Below are 24,735 nucleotides of genomic sequence, written 5' to 3' on the forward strand. Positions count from 1 at the left end.
AGATTATTCTATCTGAACATGGCCTTACAATGGGCACATCATCCTTACATCAAGGTTCCTCTTGTCCACTGCCATAGTGGCAATCATGGTCGTCATGCAGTTGCCCCCAAGGCTGTCCCTCAGCACAGACGTCAACATGGAGTTCCTGTAGGGAATATGGGAGCGGTTCTTCTCTGACAAAGCTATGATCACCTGAAGAGAACAGGGCCGACATGCAAGACAGAGATGAAGGTAGGAAATTAAATGCCTGATTGTAACATGATGCCTGAAAGGAAATTTCATTACTCACTCTAACTTTGTGGGTCATAACTGTTTATACAGGATGGCCATTAATCAATGTCAAGTGTCTGACATGAAATTAATGAAAGTTATTGTAGACTGAACAAATAAAGTAGCCTGAATCAGCAAAACACACTATTTTTGTTTCTCATAGTTGAAAGCATTAAACTTGCTGTGCCAAATCACACACGGTAAATGAAGCAAATAAAATGTATTCTGTGCCAAAGTGTATTTAATAAACAGCACCAAATATATTTTGAATATTAAACAATTTGTCCAATATATTATTTTAAACTGGGAAGGGCAAGTGGAGAGCGCAGACCTCTGCCAAAGCCAACAGTCCAGTCTTTTCATTCATTCATTCATTCATTCATCCTCTTGAGGGCTGGAACCTATCCCAGCTGACATTGGACGAGAGGCAGGGTACACCCTGGACAGGTCGCCAGACTATCGCAGGGCTGACACATAGAGACAGACAACCATTCACACTCACATTCACACCTACGGACAATTTAGAGTTATCAATTAACCTAGTCCCCAATCTGCATGTCTTTGGACTGTGGGAGGAATCCGGAGTGCCCGGAGAGAACCCACGCTGACACGGGGAGAACATGCAAACTCCGCACAGAAGGGCTCCCACACCCGGGATCGAACCGGCAACCCTCTTGCTGTGATGCGACAGTGCTAACCACCACACCACCATGCCGCCCCATTCCAGTCTTTTATGATGTGCAAATTTCTGCAACCACTATATGTCAGAATATATTTTCAAAACTACTAGAATTATGTCAAATGATAACAACTGCTTTCTGTCTGAAGTTTGAGCAACTAAATGTGTAGGCTGCCCCAGAGGATTACTGGTACTCATGAATGTGGATTGCGTTATAACACAACTGGCTGTGTTTTGTCTCTACTGAACTTTACCATCCTCCACCGGCTTTTTATGGAGAACAGAAGCTGCCAAAATCATAAATGAATAGATAAATGGCTAAATGACATACAAAAAAAAAAAAAAAAATGCTTTTAAATGTAAAAAAATAATATAAAAAATAAATGTAGGCATTAATTAAGTGATAAAAGCCATAAATTGACATACCTGTTTAAATTTGCATCTTTATTTACTTTATCTACTTCATTTAGTTTTTCCTTTCATTTATTTTTTTATAAATTTTTTATGTATTTATTTATTTTTCCATGTATTTATTTACTTTAAATGTATTTATTTATTTTTTTCTCTTTATCTCCCCCCTAAAAAAAATATTTCCCCAGTCTTATGTATTCTGTATTATTGTCTTAACACATTTTCTTTTTCATTATGCAAATAAGGGAAGAGACAAGTCTCTACACTACTGTGCTGGGATTGGCTACAGCCTGAAATGTTGTTTGTCCAATCGTAACATACAAACATTATGTTTGGAGAGCAGGGGCATGAAATCCGCAAAAATTAATGACAAAGTCCACAGCACTACATTCATTAAAATTGGGCTGGTAGTTTTTCCGTAATCCTACTAACAGACACAAAAACAAACAGAACAAAAACATAACCTTTTTGGCAGAAGTAATAAGTAAATATGTATCAACAGTGGCTACCTGCTCCAAGTAGTGGAGGGAGAGGTTGATGTACTTGGCCTCAGTAAGCAGCTGCCCATTCAGGCCAGTCTTGCTAACTCGATCTGATCCGGCCAAGTCCACCAGGTGGAGCTTGGAGCGCCGCACAGTGGCTGAGCCCGGCTCACGCCTGCACAAGTACACAGTGAAAATGCAGTGGGAACGTGTGGATGCCTGGTTCATCGGAGTCTGCAGAGGAGAGAAGAAAAGAGTGGTGCCAGAATATTTTGAAAATGCTGCAATGTTTTTCAGCTTGTGCGAGAGAATTCTAAAAAACCTCCAAAATTGGTGCAGATGGCGGACACACAAAAAAAGGAAGAAAAAGGGAATTTTAATCTCCATCTGCGGTGCTTTCCACTTTGAAACAACAAAAAAACATGTTTCCTTTGATTCTTATTTTTTCTTGCTCCCGCTGGTTTGGAGATCAAAGCCACACCATGTGTAACCGATGAGCAGTAAACACATGGTGGCAGCTACAAAAGCTGAGGTTGGCTTTCAGATGGTCACTGGAATAGCAGAAGGCAGGTTGAGACCAGGAGGAGACAGAAATAGAGTATGAGTCACTGTGCATAAACAAGGTTTATTAACTAGAGGAGGATGGGTCCTCCTCATGAGAGGATAAACACAGGAAATGGACATTCAATGACATAGTGCTGATCACAGACTTCTTTCTGTTTACTTGTTTGTGCCTTAACACAAAGACAGCCTGGACACATGATGGTGTTTTAAAATAACAGCTTTTAATTAGCACCAGGAGTTGATGATATAGTACATCCTGACTTGAATTAGCTTCTGATCAAGTCTGAAATTCTTTTCCTTTCGTGGAATGGTCATTGATATGAGATATGGGCATGACTTTTTTTCCTCTCTGCTTGAAAACATCATCACAGACATACCAGATCATTCAATCTTAAAAGGTGCTCTGACCCTGACTTGTTGTTGGCGTAAATGTGCCAACACCTGTCCGTTAGGGTCATGACAGCTCGCCACAGATCTTTCACTATCTTAACCCATTGCTGTCATGTCTTTCCTCAGTCCAAATTCTCTTCACTCTGCACACGACCATGTTTGCTCCTCAGGGTATCCCTATAAGTAATATGAAACAGCCCTGAGATGTTGAAAAGGGATCACATACCTAATAGGATTGAGCAGAGGGTCAAGGGTGAGGATAGAGTGTCCCATGTTAAAGAATTAGTTTTACAGTCTCACCACTGGCAGCTATTTTCCATAGCAACCAACACCAAACAAATGCTGGCCAGTCCTTGATAACTGGCCTGTACTCTAAGTTTTGTTAAATTCTCCACAGCCAGCAGGCGTTTTTGGACTCTCCTTGTCAGTACTTGCTATTCCAATCACTTTCCACTCTCAGAGTTTCCTCTTAATGCATCTAAAGATAATGTGTTGGTGCAATTCAATTTCAGCTTGCAGCAAAAAAAGCTGAGAACACAAGACATTAGGCATTAGGCCAGATATAGTTAAAATATTTGAAAAAAAGAACACACTTGAGCAGATTAATGTTAAAGCTATTAAACACATCTACACTGCATGTCTTGAACCACCTTAGGTTGTCTGCTTCCCTGCTGATGATGAGAGTGATGACCAAGTGTCACCCTCAACCAGACAATGGAGGGACTCACTATCACTGACGACTTCTGCCAGGCCACAAAGTTCACCAAGACAGTGAGCAAGGATGTGGTGAAAGATCTGCAGAAGAAGTTCTGCGGCAGATGCCTGCGGAGTCTGTGATATCATTACAGGATCCAGTTGTGGATGCAGCAATTGTCAAGTCATGGCAAGTGCACATCAAGAACTTGTCAGCATGGCATGCAAGGAAGTCTGCCTCCTGCTGCTGGTGGAAATATGTACTCCACATCAATTTGTCAATTACCTTAAACTCATAAAGAAAACTTTCTTTTCCTCAAAGGCCTCCACGGAGAATGACTGATTCAAAATAGGCAAACATTCCAGATGAATTATAGTAACATGTTTTACAACAGCAAATTTATACCAAAACATCCGTTTATAAAGTCTCACACAACAAGTCTCATTTATCCAGTCTTGTGCTCAGTATTTGCCAAACAGATGCACCCTTTGATATAGTTTTGCTGTGGTTAAACATGGATCCCAATGACTTCAATTCATGAGGAATGTTCGCCTTTTTTGGATTCTTTGTTCACCATGGAGTTATGTGACAAAATCAAAGTTTTCTATTTCACAATGTCCTTTTACAAACTCTCACACAACTTGTGCAGTATAATCTAAGTCTCATTGATCCAGTTGTATGCTCAGTACATCTTAAACATGTGCATTTTCACTAAAAAGTTACAATATATAACACTTCCTCTTTTGAGTAGCGCGCCCTGAGTGTGCCCAAGCACTTGAACGTATGAGCTCCGATTGACCAGAGTTCAAATGCATGTGCGTGTCCAAGCACACTACCAAGCCGTTCCATAAAACTGTTTGTACTGACATGCTTTAAATCTTGATGCTTTTAAGAAGATGCATGTGTTTGGCAAGTAATGAGCATAAGACTGAATAAATGAGACTTGGATTATAATGCACAAGTTGTGTGAGAGTTTGTAATCAAATGTTTGGATATAGGTTTGCTGCTGTCAAATGCATTCCCGTTTAATTTATGAATGAGTGTTCGCCTTTTTGTGGATTCTTCATTCACTGTGGAGGCAAGCAGGAAAAAAAGCTTTTTTCATGAATTTAAGGTAATAGGTGAGCAACTGATATACAAAAGAGTCCTTTTGTAGGTGAAGTATTCCTTTAACACTGTGGCCTTGAAGCAACAAGGTCAAGTTCAACTTTTGCTACTGTGCCGCATCAGCGTGGTTTTACTCTAGTTTGAGCCCACTCGCAATTTGGACAGTAAAAACACTGAATTATATTTTTGATGGCTGAAGCAGTTCATGAATTAAAGTTTCAGCTTTTGGTGATGTTGAACTTTACTGAATTATACAGACGGGTGGCTCTCTTATTGCATCAACTACATTTATATCGGTGTGGGTGGGTTGATAAACAAGAAACAACTCTGTATAATGAAATACACTTCAACAGCACCACAAACTACATCCTTTAAAATTACTATAGAATTGAATCAACACCTCTCTAAAAGAGTTTCAACAAAAACTGAACATTTTAACTTTCATGAAGGTGGAATTTATTGGAGGGCTGCTGTCGTGGGCTGCATGAATTTCAGTTAAGTGTGTCATATGTGACTGTGAATGCAAATACTATGGTAAAAATCCATAGCAGCACTCATGGATGACAGTTTAAAGTAATCAAACACAGTAGCAGCTGTGAATAGATAAGACGTGACTGTTGGCTCTTATCTCTGGTTGTTACTGTGTCCTTACAGTGGCATTAATCAAGAGACTGTTTGTGTAGCCTTCAACGTGCGTGCATTGTGCAAGATAACAACTTCATTTGGATATCACCAGATGTTATATAAACGTTTCTGTAGAAGTCCTTGAACAACTCTTAGAGTTAAAGAGTATGAACAGAAGCACATCAAGTACAGATGAATATTTAAATGGTTACAGACTGTGCGTTCATGTCCACAGAGGAAATAGTGTCCACACAGGGGCATTAAAATGTCTTAGTTGTGAGAAAACACAGCAGGACAATGCAATCTCATTGGAGTCACTTCCTTTATTCTCCTGTGTTCTCAATTGACCACATGTTGATCTTACATGCACCACATGCTGACCACACGCAGTGCTGCAGTGGGTCAGCATAAAGTGGTGATCTGGTGCTGCAAGCCCTGAAACACTTAAAGATTGCTGATTCAAAAGATTAAAAGTGAAGTTTCATTTGGACCACCTGCTACGCACCCTACTCACCCCCACAAGTTCAGGAGGATGTAGAAAGGGGAGAAAAGATCCAGGCCCTGCATCCCCACATGTGAAGGGAAGGGAAACAGGGACAAAGAAAAAATAAAAAGACCAGATGAGAGGAAATGTTTCCCGGTGAGGTTGAAGAAAGGGTGAGGAGTTGAGAAGGTGTATTTTATTTCCTGTCCAATGAAAGAGTAGAGGGGATTGCCAAGTCTCAAAGTAAGTGAGCTCATGGTCTGCTGAGTGTGGCTTGAATGGATGTGTCATCTTTTATCCACATGGCTCCGAGCAAGAGAAGAAAGAAAGCGTTAGTGTTAACTTTATTTGAAGTCTATGTGGAGCAAGGACCTCTGGGATTATTCTGGCAGTGACAAATTGACTATGTTGATGGTTCTTTGTTTGCTCGGGGTTCAAGAGAAACTTTCTTATGGGGAAGTCCCATAGAGGGTGAGTTCACAAAAGTCTTTGTGTGGGTGGACTGTAATGTGGTCTCCCCTCTGAACTGTGAAACATCTCGATTGCCTCATCAACACACTAATGTAACATCCAAGAATGTGTTTCCACTGAAATATACCCCCAGGTTTTACAGCAATGGACACTGGGAGTGTGTTCTCAAGGTAGATAAAAAACAAATGCAATATTGTTTTGGCAATAGGCTTCACTCTTAGATATAAAAGCGCCAACTAGAACCATATAGGGTTCTGTCCTGAAAGAAGAACCCTTTTTAGTTCCCGGTAGTTCTCACCTGGAACACCGTAGGAGGGTTCTGCCTAGGACCCAACATAAAGAGTTATACCTAGAACCATCTGTAAAAGGTTCAACCCCCTGTGAGAGGTTCCACAAAGGATCCTTTTGTGGTATAATGGCTCCACCCAGAACCCTCTCTGGAGTGTGTGTGTGTGTGTGTGGGGGGGTGTTCTTTCCAGAACCTTCACAGCTTCTGAGAACCCTTCCAGGATGGTCTACTGAGAATAGCTTTGTTGATATAAAAGTTGACAGTTATCATACTGTGTACATTTGCTTATCTACAATACTGGGAAAAAATGCAACTGGATGGAGAATCTCTCCTTTATTTTAGTTACTTTCAAAGGGGAGACTTTTTACACATACTTCCATTAACAAAATTGTTTCAAGTTTCAATCATAGCAATAAAACATTTGTTCAACCAAAAATAACCCTTATGTTTTCAATCCTTTTAGCATCATTCTGACTGATAATAATATACATTCTGTAATACCACTGTGAAACCACAATACTTTCTGAGACAGTTACCATTGCCCTCAGCAAAAACCCTCTCTATATCAAAAGGATTTCACCTAGAACCTACTGAGGAGGTTCTACCATGAAACCTTTTTGATATTACAAGAGTAAATCTAGGAACCACCAAGGGGTTTCTACCAAGAATCCTTTTTTTGTTCCACTAATCATGGTTTTAGTTTAACAGTTCAACCTGGGGCCAAGAAAATCAAATTCAGCAGCCTTGGGATTCATTAGGCTCCTAAAGGACAGGGGTGGATTTGGCCCAGGTCAAATCACAACACTCATGGTTTACAATTATGTTTTTAGGAGGTGGAGAAACAACTACCACTCGAGCCTTTACTATTTCAGTGGTGGAGTGAAACTCAACGCTACCAGGATGAATATTGGCAGAGTGGACAGTATCTCCGCCTGTTAAACAATAAACATAGAGTCTGTTCAATACAGATTCGCAATTAACTTTTGTATGGCATGAAATAATGGTAAGGATATCAACCATGGCAAAACACAAATAAAATGAACTGAATCAACTGACACATGGGTAAACATTTAAATATTTGAGGGTGAGGATCTTTTAACACCATCTTCAGAAGCAAATGGTTCTGGGAGGAACCTCAGCCGCTCAGGAAGAACCCTTTTGGAACCCTTATTTCTAAGAGTGTATGTTCACTGGAATATGTGTATTGTAGGCACATTTTCTCATACAAAAGGTATGTGACTGTACTAGCTACTAAACCCAGTTCCGAGTTCCGGAGAAATTCCATCTTGGATCCCATAACTATTTCCTTTGGATCGGTTTTGTTTCATGAACGACACCTGGCCACATCAAAAACTGACTTTGAAATTCTCTGCAAAAATGAAAAGCAAGTCTCTGACTGAAACCTGATTATCAAGTTCACTTTTACTGACAGTTATTTACTTACAAACTAGCAACAAGAGTAAACAAGGTGAGATCAGCCCTTTGCTCTAAACCTCAGGTTGCAAAGCAAAAGCTGACCCACCGTGTGGGGAGTCTGGGTGTCTGAGTGTAGAAAAGAACCACCACAACATAAACAGAAATTACAGAGAGAATGCTTAGTTTTACTGGGAAAAAAACATGGTAAAAGGGACCACAGGGGACCAAAATAATATTTTAGAAGGGTCTTAAGGTAGAGTGCATATTGCATTTGTGAACAAAAAATACCATTTATGCCACTTATCGAGGGAGTGGTCATGTATTTTTGCTTACTGACTACAATTCTTACAAAGAACACTGCATGTATGGTGTGTAAATTACAAAGATGAAGTCATATCGTACATTTCTCTTTGCGGTGAAGCATGCGTGTCCCTCTTTCTTACCTCTGCAATCATACGATTGGTGTCACCCAGGAAGAGCAGATTCAGAGCCTCCTCCTCGTTTGCTGACTGTTGCATGGACAGGTTCCTGAGATGGATGTTCTGGTCTGGATCTTCCATGATCATTACTCTTCTGTAAAAGAAAAAAAATGTCATTAAAGAAAATTCCAGCATAATAAATAACCTGAAATAGTGAATAAAAAATGACAAAGCGGGACAAAACCATTTGGAACCCAAATAATCCAACACTGAAGCAATTATGAAAAACTAATTATGTCAGTTATGTCATCCATTTCCCTCCCATCGCCTTGGCCTCACTCAGATCGAAATCCAAACAAACCACATCTGCAAGTCAGTGTGGGCTGCGACCCAGTCTGACACGTGCTTTATCTAACCGGGGGGTTCATAACTTGATAACAGACAGGGCTTGCTTTTAAAAACAAACAGGTGATTGGTTCTTGCCCACATCAAGCACTTTGAAACAAAGTGTGCTTAGACAGATGGGGCTGAAATGACTCTAGTGATCTTAACGTATCATTTCCATCACTCCGCCAGGGTTGTGACAGTATAGCTACTGGATTGAGATGTCAAAGAGGGGAGACTGCCTGGAGAACACATGAGGATAATTATGTTAACATGTGTAGGTAATTGAAGTAGTTTGATAAAACAGTATTCATCTTACTGTGATTAAAGGCCTGTACCCTGGCGGGGTTATTTTCCTTAACAGCCTCACCAACTCAAAATCAAAAGGATTTGATTATTGTATTTTACACAAATATAAAAATAGGATATAGTTGTTGACAATTTAGAGACTTTTAAAGTCCCTAAAAAATATACTAATACCTATATTTTGTTTAACATGGTTTTCCCACATAATAGTTAAAAAAATAAAAGACCTTGAAGCAGATCTTATCGTTCTCTCTTACTGAGAAATCTGCTTGCAGTAAGTTTCACTTTCTCCAGTGCTGCTCATGCTAGGTTAACTGGTGAAAGAGCAGTGCGCATCAAGATGGCTAGCATCTGCGTTACAGGATACATCTGAGAGATTAAGCCATACACATCTGTGCCTCAGTCAGACCCAGGCTCAGAAGAGGAGTCTGTTGTGCACCAACAGCAGACGTATCAGAATGGTAAGTGTGGTTGGCATCTTAATGCTTCTCCGCTGGCGATAGCTGTGGCTTGAGGCATTATGTTTCCAAGTTGTCTGTCCATCTGCCCATCCATCTTATTCTTGTGAATGCAATATCTCAAGAATGACTTGAAAGAGATTTTTTTTAAAATTTGGCACAAAAATCCACTTGGACTCAAGAATGATCGATTAGGTTTTGGTAGACAAACGTCAAAGGTCAACGCCACCGTGACCTTGCATCCGTCTCATTCTTGTTTAGGCGATATCTCAAGAACACCTTCAAGACATTTCTTCAAAATTGGCACAAACTTATTAGAATTTGGTGGTCAAAGGTTGAGGTCACTGTGACCTTGCTTCTGTCTTATTTCATGAAGACAATATCTCAAGAAGGCCTTGAGGGAATTTTCTCAAATTTGGCACAAACATCCACTTGAATTCAGGAAAGTACTAATTATTACTAATTAGACCTAGTATTAGTACTTATAAGAATTTTATGGCTAAAGGTCAAAGGTCAAGATCACTGTACCCTAACAAAACAGGTTTTGGACCATAACTAGAATTCAATGGAATACTAATAAAGACAAAATTTCACACAAATGTCTAATAGGATAAAATGATGAAGTGGTGACATATTATATCTGAAAGGTCAAAGGCCAGTTTCACTGTGACATCAAATTTTTTTGCGAAAACACTTTTCTGACCATTACTCATCATAACTCAGAAACAGAAGTGGAGACACTTGGTCACATACTGAATTGGTGACACTAGTCGTGGGTGCCCACTTTGAAACTGCTGACTGTATAGATCTTCTGTGCTGCCAGGGGGAAGATGTGCATGACGCATCCATGTTTTCACTGACATGGATATAGACTGTAACTGCAACTTCACAGGTTCAAAGAGGCATACAAGTGCGAGGCCGTAATTTGAGTTTATTTTTGCTGTTTGTTCGCTTGCTGACGCAGCATTAATGGTTGTAGAAAATGTATGTGTGAATCTCAGATTTTAGAAAGTGGCCCCTCAGTACAGGAATGTAAAACACCTCTCTAGTGACAAACTTAGCACAGACACAAGTCAGTTAAGGTCAGACATTTTAGGGAACATAAACATAAGAAAAATACATATTTGAGTGGAGAAGGACTTCAAGCATTTAGAAGGTGGACTGTTGAAAGCATGATGAAAATAATGCAGAAGAAAATAAGTACAAGAATGTCAGAAAGAAAAGAAAGGCCAACAGTTAAAGAGAGAAATTTGTTAGTGCCACAGCTTCTTCTTGAATCAGCAAGTGTGGCCACAGCATGGTTAACAACGGGCACTGTCTATTTCCAGAAGACTGTGATTTGTGGGTATCTAAACCTTGAGCTGGATCCTCTGTGAAAGGAGGGAAGAAACTTAAATCGAACTAGTACAAGAAAATACAAGACAAACACCAAAATGATGTACCAAGACGATGTTGCGCCAGGAAGTCCAGAGTCTAGTTTGGGATGAGTAAGTATTGAGTATGACAAAAAAGGTAAAAAAAAAAGAAAAATAAGATCACACACAGACAAACTTTCAGACAGATGGAATTTATAATTACAAAGAAAGATGGATATAGACAAAGAAAAAATGAAACAGGATTGAACATGGTGAACAGTCTTTCAAAGATAGAGCAGGGCAGAGAGGGAAGCAACAGACAGAGAGTGAGAAGACAGATGCAGATGGACACAAAAAAGAATTCCTCCCAGACCAGCTGCAGCAGTGACTAGCTCTGAAAAACAGTTTGTCCACATGACCCTCTTGCTCTCAACTCCAGTGGCAGAGTCTACAGCCAGGTTGACCACATCCATTGCTGTCCTGCAGTCTCATTATGTCAGTTGGCAGTTCGCAGTGAGGTGGTAAATACTTGAGTCTCCATATTTCACCACACACCAACTCTAGGCCAGGCAGACAAATGGCTGTTCAGGAATAAGGCTTGACTAAACCCACAAGTGTTTAAGAGAATAATGGAACCAGGAGATGATTGGTCTTTTCAGCTTTAAAATTTTTTCATCTATTCCCTAGAAGTGCATGTTCTCAAAGCTAAATATACACTATATGATTGTAATTTTGCATTTTCAAATGTCTATAGCATCAGTGTAGCACAACTTAAAAAAACAAAAAGAACACTGACGGTAGATCCTCCAGTCGAGATGCTTCATGGCGGGAGTCCAGAAGGTCGTATCCCATCTCGTTGTATATCTCCAAGTAGGAGATGTGTGTGGTGTAAACCATACTGCTGTCCTGTGGAGCATAACATATAGTATGTAAAATTAAACTGGATGCATAAAGATGGAAATCTTAGTCTTTCTGACAATTGGCAAAAGCAAACAATTAAATTTAGATGCTTTGCAGTACAGGGAAATTAATGATGGTAGAGAGAGGCTGTAGGATACTATTTTACATTTTCAGTGTGTGTGGCCTTCATGTACCAGTGAAACTGATACCTTAAATAAATGTTTAAAAAACATGGCAAACCCTGCTGTGCTGACCTGGGAGAAGCGTTCGTACAGGTAGGAAAGCGTGCGGGGAATGATGCCACGATCACTGTAGCGCTCGGCCCCTCCTGTGATGGTGAAGGTCTTTCCGCTGCCTGTCTGGCCATAGGCGAATATGGTGCCATTATAGCCAGCCAACACACTGCGCACACACACACACAACAAATACAAAGGTCATTATTCACAAAAGCTTTCAAGGTAGAAGCACACGCCTGAGATCAGTGCTTGACCTTTAGTAACAGCACAGTATCTAATGTAATCTTATCAATTAGGAGCCTCACACTATAAATATGTAATTGGGTGTCAAGCTTATTCCAGCAGTTGTTTTGTGATGAGTTGCAGGTTTTTTTCAAATTACTATTACTGTGCTCCTTTTGTGGACACTAACTTAAGTTGCACTTCCACGAATGCAACAAACATTATGACAAAACAAATTATTAGAATGGACAAATTAGGGCATTATATTGATATTACATCAATATCATATGACATGAGACCAGACATTGTCTTAGTCTTTTCCTGGTTTTAAAGGCTGCATTACAGTAAAGTGATGTCATTTTGCCACGTTACTGATGACAAAAATTTCATTTTCTAAATATCTCATGAAAGCACCAATAGTCAACCCTACAATGTCAGCATAATACCTATATCAAGCTATTTTGTCAAATATATTGCGATATTTGAAATTCTCCAAATCACCCAGCCCCAGGATAAATACATGAACATAGCTACCCAGCTGACAATTTAAAAATCACAAACAAAAAGTCTATGGTAATACCAAGGACACCAACAATAGACAGCATGTGGTACTTATTTTCCATTTTGTACATCAAGTAGATAAGAAGATTTAATACAAAATTTCATTTCCTCCACATCCATCTTTTTAAAGATTATTTTCTGGGCCTTTATTGGATAGACGATAGAGAAGAAGTGGACAGGAAATGGGGGGTGCAGGAGGGGTGTGAAATGCAACAAAGGTTTTTTTGTCTGGAACTGAACCGACGATATTGTGCTTATTCAGATACCAAGGCGCTCCTTTCACATCCAGTGTGTTCACACTGGCAAATTCACTTTAAGTGGCAGGACAAGCACATTTTACAGTAGAGTAGATACTCTTGTAAGGGCACTAGGGTTATGGACAACTATGCTACTGTAAGTTTATGTGAACATAAGAACAAATGATAGCAATTAAACAGTGTTTGCTTACTGCTGTGATCTAGAGGGCTAATTATATGCAGCCAAACAACAAAACAGACCTTAACTGAGCGTTAACAGTGGAAAGTAAAGCTATTTTGTCCTTAAAAATACAGTTTCTCTGACGTGAACATGCTATGACCTACAAAAATCAGAATTCATCTGTTTGTCAGTAAATAATTAGCAGTGTGCCTCCTTCACCACTATTTTAAATTTGAAAGGGTGCAAGGGACTGTCAAGTATATCCCTAAGCAGACACCAAAAGTCTGACTGAATTGAATCTGACACTTTAAATCCACAGGAAAAGATGGCAGTGACTGGAGAACTGCTATGGCGACAGACATCTGCCGGTGAGGGAGGAATGTCTCGCAGTTATGAGTGAAGGAAAAGGCCCAAAACCCATTCAACTAGGCAGGGCCTGGTAAATTTTGGTTTGGCATCAAACTGCCCTTCTGCACGTGCACAGGGCCATGGAAACCAACAGTATCTGGTTCTATTTGAATGAAATGAACATCCAAAGAGGTGCTATTCATGAGGTAAAATAAATTGTCAAAAAATGTCTGTTCTGTAGCCTTGGAAATAAACCAGCAAGAAATAGTAAAATGACAGAGGGACCTCTGATACATGAGCTTGGATCAAAGGTAAGGATAAACTATATGCTCTCTGACTTGCCAATTGCAAGAAAAAGGGATACTGTGACACTATATTTATCAAGATGAATTATAAACAAAGTTAAGCCTCTCACTTATTCTAATGGAACTGCCAACCCAGTATTAGAGCAGTGTGTGGGTTTCCCTTCTTGTGTGCTGTATAATTCCACGCCCTGCATAAGAAGGGTAAGGGAAAAAACTGCATGTCAGTTTATATAAAACACTGCGTCCACTCATGAGAATGGTGGTTGGTTAGTCTGCTGGACGGCCATTGGGCATCCATTTAATCTGGCGTGAGTCATGGCAGACGATTGGCAGAGGAGAGAAAAGACACAGGCTCTGTGTTTAGTTTAATGTCAGTGCTAATGATGCGGCCTCAGCCACGCCGCTGAGGCTTGGGCGTTTCCCAATGCTTGTTCCTGTTTACACCTCAGCTTTCCTGGAGATTGGCAAGTCATCATCCAGAAGATCCTTGCTCTTTCTGTTCTTTTTCTAGGCAGCAGTACAGTAGGTCCAATCTTTTGATGTAATAGGTTTAAGTATAAAACTGAACAGACCCCTGTTCCTCTTTGAACTCGGGCTACAGGTTTCACAGCCTTGTGAAATGGGATTACAGCGCAGATAGAGGGTTTTCCTTGCCAGCCCAACATCATTACGTTGGCTCTTCCTCTCCTGGAGCTATTAATGCTGGTTTGTTTTTAAACTACTGTGTTGGGGTTGAAATGACTGGTTTCGGTTACACCACAGTAGAGACAGAGACTAGTGTGCAAGTAAACGAGTTAGAGCTTTTGGCTGAACGTGATGTGCGCCAAGTATGACAGAGTACCAACCAAAACATCAACCTGACAGTTATTGCTAGCTGAGAGGATAGGCGCCTGCGTGCATGAAACTGAGTTTAAGTGCGGTGACAGCGAAACTGCTGCGATTCAAAGTGACTCCCGACTAAACCTGAATAAATGTTTCCTGACTACAGGGGCTTTAGGAAAAACAGTCTGTCAGTCCAAATTTGATTCTGTTTGTGATTACTGTGACCAGACGTGCTTCTGAAACTGGGACCACGTCAACATCAACATAAGCTTCATAGTTATCAGCACCCAAAGCTTAGTCTACATTGGTCCCAGATAAAGTGCCTTTCAGTATCGTGTAATATTTTTTGTAGCAAGGATATGAGGCCTAGGTCTCAGCCTATTCCTGTGATTGTGTCTGAAGGCAACATATTTCAGTAGGAAATGGGGGTTGAACAGGCAGAATTATTTCCTGCATACCCCCATGTCTTTTACTCAGTGTGGTGAGACTGGATTTGAAGGGCTCAAACTTTGTGGAATTCAGAACATTCAGTGTGTTAACATGCATCCTGCAGAGGTGGCAAGGAACTGACAGTGGACTTAGAAATGTCTGATTGGAGAGACAGAATGGTCATGGCCAGACAGGATGACTAGTGTCCCCTAGGCTGCAGACGTTATAGTTAAACCAAAGACTAAAAGGCACAAAATGATATGGTAAGACCTGGTTGTGACTGAAACTTTTTAATCTGATGTTTGCCATCTGCCACAACAAAGGGGGAACTGTTAAAAGGTTGGCTGGGGAGGACAACCTAATACCCAAGTCGGTGAACCTGTGTGAGTCAGGTCAAAAACATCACAAGTCCTTAGTCAGACAATCCAGACGTCTCACCCTGTTGTTTATATGTCTTCTAATAGCAAAGATAATGCAAAGCACTTGCTGGATTCCTAAAATAGCCCCTATTGTGACTCAGAATCCTGGGGTGGTAGGGCTAAATCGAGGCAGGAGGACAGAGTTTGGAGAAGGGGAGGAAGAACCTCGCTCACATAACAACAACACAACCAACATTTGATCACAGGAAATTCCAAGTGAATTCCCTCTCCTCTTGGCCGCTGTCTCTTTTGGAAGTCAGTCTAATTTAACATGAAGTCAAGGCAAGGCTAAAGCTCTCACAGACACTGTAAGAGTTCCCCTTTGTTGGAATGGAGGGAAAATGTGTGTGTAGAGGTATCTTAGAGGTAAAGAACCAAAACAAAATTCGCTGTTGTGCTACCTGGAAGATTGAAAACAAATGTAAATGCAAAACGAGAGGTGTTGTGCTTATATTATGAACATGTTGGATCTATAGTTACTACGAATTAAAACAAAATTAAAACCAGATGAGATTCATCTAGAAAAATCTGGTAGAGATGCATGACCTTGAAATATTTGCTGATATCCAACTGTAAACCTTTAGGTTCAACTTCCACCAGTGGAGTTGTTTTTCTTACATCAGGGCACTTTTCACACCTACCTCATTTGGTCGGACTTTTGGACTTTTCAGTTTGATCAGAACCAAAATTACAGGTGTGAAATCTCCCCCAGACCACAGTCTGAACCAAATAGCCAAAGCTTGGTTTGACAAAAAGAAGTTGCCTCAGTCCAGATCAAACTGAAGCATAGTTTGGTTCATTCCTGGTTTTTGGATGAATCAGACTTTCAGACCAATACAGAAGTTTTGGCCAGCTATCGTTAAGTGATAAGGGTAGTGTAGTACCTCAGTGTGTAGTGTGTGGTTTAGTGATGGTCAGAGCAAACAGGTGTTGGCGATCGGAGCAGAGGAGAAACTAGCAGTAGATTTCAAGTGCTAGTGAATGTACAGTGTAGGTTTCAGTTTGTCCATAAACAGTGCTACATAAAATGATGTCGGTTGGAAAAACTCTGCCACTGTTCAATCATTTCCTCAGATGATGAGATAGAGCGGATGTAAAAGGAAAGGAGAGTCTGTCTACAGACCTATCAGTGTCAAGTATAGGGAGATTGCAGCTTGCATAGGCGACAATGACAGGGCATAGGTATGTCAGGTATAAATCTTTAGTGTGCTTGCATAATTACAATGTGAAACCAAAACTAAGAGGATCAAAGGTATAGAATGTCACAGGACCTTTAAAACCTTCACAGTAAACTCCTGGTGGTCACACTGTTGCCAAACCAAAATATAAAAAGAAATCTGCTTTGTTCGATCATCATACTCAGTGATCAACTATTCATTAATTATTGACTTTATTGATCAAAAAATGGCTAAAAATTGGTTAAAAATTGTGGTCTAGTCTATTGGCAATGAATGACAACACATGCTTATGCTGAACAAATTTTCCAGATATATTTGGCATATCAATATTCAAAATACATCAAACATTGTACATTTTAAACAGGCCCAAGTGAATCCATCCATTAAATTAAATAGCACTGACAAATGACTTGTGTTGTTGATCTTGAGGGCCCGATTTTTCAGCAGGTTACTCTAATGAATGTGGTCCTCATGCATGACTAATTAAAGAACAGCTCAAAATGAGTAGGCAGCTACAGTATATCTCTGTGTTGTGGCTTGAAAATGTTCTCACACTCACGATGGCACAGTTTGCCATCTTGCCTGCCAGTTCAGTCCACTTAGTGGTTTAAGTATGCAAAGCATGCCAAAACTCACAGACACCCTCCATTTCCATCTTAAAGAAAGCTGAGCTTTACTGACTTCCTGTCAACAAGGATGGCTGAAGCCTGTGTGGCCCGACCTACAACGTGGAGAGATGAGCATCGCTGGGGACAGGTGAGCAGTGATCATTCGTGAACGGGATAATCAAAGGTTGCAATTTTAAGGGTTGACAAGGAGTTTAAATGCATGACATCAACTTTCAAAACTGATAGATTTTACCTGTCTGCAACTGGTTTGGCTATGTTTTCAAATATCTCTTCTTGTCTGGCAGATTGATCAAACACCTTTAGGAACCTGGATCAAAGTGAGAAGAACAAAGACACCAAAACAAACAGTAAAAATGGATGTCACTGCTTTATCTCAAACATTCAGGGCTCAACACAATTACCCACAGCAGGAGTGAATAAGCACAAAAAGCAGTCTATTTAATTTCCCCAGTGGATGAGGAGGAGTTTAGTCATTCTGTTTTCTAAAGCAGTCTCAGCCCATCATGTTTTATCCCACAGAAAGATGAGAGTGATGTGAGAGGAATCCGCCCAGGAAGATTGTTAAATGTGGAAATTTTATTTCTATAAGGGCACAAGGGAACCTCCACAGGCTATTAAAAGACTCTGTGGTTTTCGAGGGCTCTCAGTGTCCACTGCTGTCTGACTCCCCAACTGTGAATTTAGGGCTTGGAAGCGTGGCATGGGCCCTGCCCAGAGGGTATATAAGGCTGCAGCTTTCACCACCAGCGTTAAACAGATGTTCTGGCTCTGCACTGACAGAACTGGTGAATGAATTATTCACGGGAAAAGTTCTTATGTAACCTGGAGAGTGTAAATTCTGGTGGGCAACACACCTTCCTCTACACTGTATGTTATCTCTATTCACTCTGAACACTAGTCACTCTTAAACATAACTAAGCAAGTGTAATAGCTACAGGCTTAAGTGAATGTAGAACATCAAAACAATGACCACCTGTTATGTTTGGTAAAACTGGGAAAAGCAAGAACACGTAAGATGATTGATTCAGCTCTTGATTTCAAATGAGCTTTAAGGGACAGTTCATCCCAAAATCAAAATTACATATTTTTCCTCTCACCTGTAGTATTATTTATTAGTTTAGATCATTCTAGTATTAATTGCCAAGTGTTTGAGATATTGGGCGTAGAGATGTCTGCCTTTTCTTGAATAAAATGGAACTACAGATGCAGCCACTTCAAATTTCCGTTTGGCTCATGGTAGAGCCCTGACCGATCCATGACAGGTCCCTGTCGTCACCGATGACGTCGAACATATGGGCCGACTGGTAACGCCTCTAAGTTTAATTTGTAGAAACCAGTTGCAATGGTCTGTCTATCCACCAGGAGGAGCAGTGAGTGTGGAAGCTGCAGCGGTTTACTGCGCCTATTATTACTGAGAGAGCTTCCCACACAGAGCATATTTAATGATTATCAGGCTACCATATCATAGGTCATAAATATTATGCTTCAGCGTTTTGTTATTTAAAAGAACTGCATGAAAATCAAACCATATCATATCGAACCATATCACCTCGCAGAAGGGAGTGTGCATCTACTCATGGACGAGAGGCTTGTGCATGTGACAGCACGAGATGTAAACATTAATGGCGTGCTCCTCAGCTGAGCTGTACCTTTAGCTAGCTCAGTGGTGCTAAGTGAGCTAGCAGAAGATACACACTTATTTATATGTGGTGATACGGTTAGCAGGTGTAGTTCAATAAAAAAAAAAATAGTTCCTACATGAAACTGCTCACAACAAGGTTCTGTGGATTATCCCGTGTAACCGTGTCATGATTTTTGGAAAGAGACATTGCTGTTGAGTTATTCAAATGCATTTTTTGGCACCTTAAACACCACAAGCTAAGGCTAAGGCAGACATCTTTACAGCCGGTATCTTAAACACTTGGCAACACATACCAACTCAACAAACGACTGATAAACAGCACTATGGGTGGTAGGAAAATTATGTATTTTGGGGTGTTCTGTCCCTGTGACCATAATTAAAATCAACAGTTAAAGTGGTCATCTACAATATTCTTGCTTTTCCCAGTTTTAGATATATATATAAAACAGGTGGTCCTTGTTTTGATGTTCTGCACTCACGTAAGACCGTAACTAATTGTTCTGATACTTCTTATTAATCTAATTTCTATTTCTATAAACAAAACTGCTGTTGCTTTAACATACAGGACAAAACAGATCAGAGACTGGTCACAGGAAAGAGAGTCTAAGGTATTTAGAGCAACAAATATAAAGCTTTCACTGCCTACAAGTTCAAACTACTCTACAGTGTCAATGATAGAGTTTCGTATAACCATTAGTAGATATAAAAAGGGTATAAATTATTATGGTGGAATTCAAAGACTCCACCAGTTTTGTAAAGCCAGGTTCAGACCAAAGATGTGTGATGAGATGAGTTGAAATAGGCAACTACTTGCAACGTGCTGTTCTGAAACGTTCTAAAAACCTGCTGGTTCACACCAATGTGACAAGATGAGACGGTGTATCATCACTAGGCAACAACTCTTTGTACTTCTGTTCTGATTTCCAGTTTTTCAGACTTACTTTGTGGCTCAATATAATTTCTAGCTTCTTAAAATATATAAATGAGGATAGTGATAGTGAGATACTGGCTTCAGCTGAATTTGTAGAGATGAAATGAAAATACATAAATAACCAGCGCCAAATAATCAGTCAATGGGACCTCACACCATGAGGACAGAAATAGAGGGCTTGGCAAGACAAAGCACCTGTCGCAGCAAGCGAACAAGCCGCCTGTGGTCATTTTGACCATATTGACTTGACCAGTGGACTCCACTACAAGTCGATTGGCTGTTGAAACCGATGACTTGATTTGCGTTCTAAAACCAGCTGCCGGCGATTTGACCAGATGAGCTGCAGGTGACACCATCAGCCAGCTTGAGTCAAGCTCAGACCAGGCAATTTACACACCTCTGCAACTTTTCTCTGCAACAGTTTCGTCTTGTCACAAATCTTTGGTCTGAACTGGTCTGTACGGCAAATTAGTTGGCTGACTGAGGAATTAAACTAAGCAGATGGAAAAGACAAAGATATAACTACCTGAACTTGTAGCACTCCCTCTTGTTGTTAACAAAACCATCAGCCAAATCCCTGGGCACCACAAACTCCAATGAAGCACCTGTCTGATCTTCATTGTCCACAGAGTACACCTGAGGGAGCCAGAGACAACAGTAGAGTCAGTCCTACAGTGGCACAAGGCTTACACACTACTGTTTTTATCACAGGGCAATGGACTTGTGGGCTTGGAAATTTACCACAAGAGAAAATCTTGAGAGTATTTAAAAGAAGCTACAAAGGCATTCGTCTACTGTTTTGAAAGATCAGTCTGCTATGTTTCTATTACTTGTATAATGTTATGGTATGTGGTGCCATACATACAGCCCAATTTAAATACAAAGACAATTCATTATGTGAGGTTTAAAATATAAGTTTGTCCACTTGTGGTTGGGGAAATGCGAGCCCTGAAATAAAAAGATGGAGTTTATGAAGCATTTATTTTGTGGAAAGCAACAGAACTGAACAAGCAATCATGATCAGTGTACAGTGTAGGCAAGTTCTGCAATTTCACCCCAGGGGAGAAAAGAAAAACTGTGGAACATTAAACCAATATAGATTGAGCTCTAGCAGAAGAGGACATTTAAATTGAGGCTGGCTGGGTCAATCTAAACACCCCCACCCTCGGGTTTTCAGCTTCAACATATGTTCTGGCATATGTTTCCAATGGACACGACGATGCAATTACAAGTCTCCGGGGTTTCAGGTATAAAAGATAAGACCTAAATGATTGGATTGTTTTTCACTGTCGCTCTGCCTGCAGCATCGCCTCCTGACCGCCACTGTTTTGCTGTCTTCACGTGGACATGTGCAGACGCTCAAAAAGCCCCAAGGAGGTAGCTGTGCTCATTTCATTTTGCTGGATATTGTCAGCTCAAGCTAAAGTGCCACAGAAACCCTCAAAGTAATCTGATCATCTCTTCCATCAGCTGTTGTGCTCACACAATAAATAGGGTTTTAGGGAGAGTAAAGTGCTGCCAGGGGTGTTTCTCATGGAAATTGACTTTTGTTTTTGTACATGTGCATCCAATAAAGAAGGCCCATCTGATAGGAGCTGAACATTAGTACGCATGTGTGTAGCATAACCTGCATTCATGTGCTGTCAGAATAATCAGAAAAATGGGTTCCTCATTGGAAAATTTAACAACTCTGAAAGTCAGTGAAAATTTGGGTACACGAATTGCAAGTTGACGTCATATTAGGCAGAGACATGGAGGACAAAAGTAAATGTGTGGTTGATGATAAGAAAATTTGATAATTCACATCCTGCATATTCAATTTTGCTCACATGTAATTTACATTGTAGTATTTTGTTGTAACCAGTAGCTGTTGTCCACGTTGAGTGACCTAGACTATTTAGAAAAGATTTTAGCATTAACCCTGATAACAAAGGAGAGGCAATATTTTAGTGGTTTTAGGGAACGTACTGGTGCAGCAACAAGTCTGGGATAAAATTACTTTGTGATATAAAGCTTAAAACTGATTCAGCACACTTGGATAGTAACAGAAATCTTCACTTGGATGTTAAACACTCTGAGCAGTAAAGTAAAACACATCTTCATTTTAGTCTCCATGTTGTTTCCACATTACGACTAAGGGCCGTATTATATTTGCTGCAAACAACGCGACCGCATCATGGCTGCCACACGTGATCTGCATTCGTTTGACGCGTCGAATGCACATCTCCACACAAGGTACAGCGACGTGCGCGCGAGATACAATATTTGTATAACCGCTAGAGGCACTGGTGTGAATGCACAATGACCCGACCGGATGATCAGACCAGACCCTTCTTCTTCTCATGAGATTCTTCACGATTTCCGGGTTATATTTTTGTTGTCTGTCCCAAGTGGTGACCGCCAGTATTGTGCATTTTGGCTGCATAGTGCTGCGTACACAACGCGCCGTGGTTGTGCGTTGTGTACGCATTGTGTATGCGTACGTTCGATCAAGCAGCAAGTATATTACGGCCCTTAGAAGCATGTGAACACATTACTTCATTGCAAAAAAAAGAAATAAAAATCTAAGTAACCTACCAGGAGTTGGGGAATTGATTTTTTTTTAAACTTTATTGATATGTCACCTTGATGATATGATACAGTTTATAGAATACATGCTATATTTTTTTATTTATTAAAACATATAATATCTTTGGTATCATATAATTGAATAATATATTTTACTTAATATATTTCAACTGTGCCAAATGACTTAAAGGTACAATAACTGTTTGTAACACTGTCTTAACTGTGATATAATTGGTGCAATAATTCAACTACAGCAATACTCAATGCAGTTATTCAACTGTGCAATATTCTCCAGTATACTAATTTATTCTTACCAGCACCACTCTTAAATGTATATTTAATAATATGGTTCACATATTATATATATGTGTCTTATTCTTTTTTCTATTTTGTATTGTGTTGTATACTGTAGCATAATACACACATTGTAGTATTTCTAAAACTTCATATACTAGTTTTCTGCACTGCAATGTACAGTGTCAGAAATTAGCAAGGGCCACGGGCCATTTGGCCCGCAATTTATCCAAGAATGCCCCCAAAAGCCATGTTCCAGGGGCCAAAATTGCCCCCAAGTTTTCAAAACAACTATATGTATTTATATTTTTAACAGTATTACAATCTGACATTAAAGTATAATTTTATTTTCATTAAATTAATTTACTGTCACGTCTACAACTCATTTTCCAGACACGATCAACGAGATTGCACTGATTACGTGAGAGTAATCTGACAGAGAAGGGGAGGGGGCTTTGCTGTACCATAAGTTTAAATTAACCATTTCTTGGGTGATCTGTGTCAACACAATGACAAATTAATGAAAAATTAAGGTAGAATGAATGTTAAATTTTAAATTAACTTACTTCCAGGTTTGCATCTAAGGAATTTATAGTAATTTGGCCTTTTTAACAGTAAAAGTAACTAATGTGGTGAAACATTAGTACTGCTATCAGTAGATTAATGGTTAAATCATCACATTTAAACTGGTTGAATTATAGGAAATCTGAGTGATATTTTGCAACCATAACTTTATGTAACCCATTATTTATTTCATTTATAGTGGTTTCTACTGAAGGGTGAAGACACTATCTTAGTTGGTTTTGCTTTTCATGTGCTTATTGTTAGAACATAATTACAATTTTTTGATGGCCCCCAAACATTTTGAAAATGCCCCCATTTTTTAGACTGTGGGGGCCAAAATTGCCCCCAAAATATTTTGTTAATTTCATACCCTGGCAATGTAGCATAGGGCACATATTTTATTATCTTACACATCTTCCATACTTGGCATACCTCAGATATATTTTTTAAATGTTAAACATTGTAACATAATGCACATATTTTTATTTTTTCTATTTTTACATACTACTTTCATACTTCTCATTGCTACATATATAATCCTCCTCCTAAACAGTCACATGTAAAGGCACTGAACATCAGCACAAAATACTAGCTGTTGGCATCTTTAACTCACACACCTTAAAACTGATACTGGCCCCCATTTTATTTTTTCATGTCATAGCAAGATGAGCATCTGTATAATTAAAAATAATAATTGCATTCCACTCAGGTGTGCCAGCTCCAGGGCCTGGGTGCTGTATTGTAACCTCTTGATGTGATTGATTTATTGGGACGCTTAAAAGAAGGGTGCCATAATCAGCCCATTAATGTCATTAGTTACACCTGTGCTATCCCTGCTATGACAAGCCCAACTGTCCGTTGTGAAAGTTATGGTACGTGTAGAAAATGTCAACACAATTTGAGTAACGTTAGTATTATGTTAGTCAGTCTTGTTTTGTGTTAAAATGTCGTTGTAACCTGTGATACTTGGCGTGGTGAGAATGTAACCCAGCAGGCAATGTTTTTGGAGAGGCCCCGTTGATATAACGCCAACATTAGCTAGCTTAAATAAGCATACTCTCTGACGTTAGCATTCATTATCCACTGAGGTGTGTTTAAATGTTGTTTTAGCTGTCTGCTTACCGACGTAGTTTTCTTAGTGGGTTTAATGCGACCAAATATATGTATCGTCTGTTTCACCATTTTTCCGCTGAAAAAAAAGAAAATTACAAAGTGTTGCTGCTTTTCCTTGTAGGCATAGCTGGTTAGCTCGAAGCTAGCGCCGGGCTCTTTGTAGTTTGTTGCAGCTGGTTGCTAGGAGACGGCGGTCCCCTCCTTCACTGACAAAGATCGTCTATTCTCTCAAAGATGATTCATCAGGGTAAAACTACCTTTCTATCTATCCTTCTCAATCTCTCTTTTCCCTAAACACCTGTGAGTCAGGGCCAGTGCAGAGATGTCCAGGGAGGAGTGTGTGTAGGAGGGGGG

The 24,735-nt window shown here is 39.9% G+C and overlaps 1 protein-coding gene across 1 annotated transcript in view; it reads right to left on the bottom strand.

Moving 5' to 3' along the window:
• Positions 1-24,526, bottom strand: part of kif6 (kinesin family member 6) — a 93,283-nt gene extending 68,757 nt beyond the window's left edge. Inside the window, exons 1-8 of the mRNA XM_033642343.2 lie at positions 24,391-24,526; positions 20,369-20,478; positions 17,502-17,576; positions 11,958-12,105; positions 11,600-11,709; positions 8,325-8,454; positions 1,870-2,076; positions 49-192 (exon numbers count right to left, since the gene is read on the bottom strand). Coding sequence (XP_033498234.2) covers positions 49-192; positions 1,870-2,076; positions 8,325-8,454; positions 11,600-11,709; positions 11,958-12,105; positions 17,502-17,576; positions 20,369-20,478; positions 24,391-24,450 — 984 coding nt within the window. The 5' untranslated portion in view covers positions 24,451-24,526. The remainder of the gene's footprint in view (positions 1-48; positions 193-1,869; positions 2,077-8,324; positions 8,455-11,599; positions 11,710-11,957; positions 12,106-17,501; positions 17,577-20,368; positions 20,479-24,390) is intronic.
• Positions 24,527-24,735: the final 209 nt, after the last annotated feature.

This window comes from Epinephelus lanceolatus, chromosome 15, assembly GCF_041903045.1.
Source record: "Epinephelus lanceolatus isolate andai-2023 chromosome 15, ASM4190304v1, whole genome shotgun sequence".
Classification (NCBI taxonomy): domain Eukaryota; kingdom Metazoa; phylum Chordata; class Actinopteri; order Perciformes; family Serranidae; genus Epinephelus; species Epinephelus lanceolatus.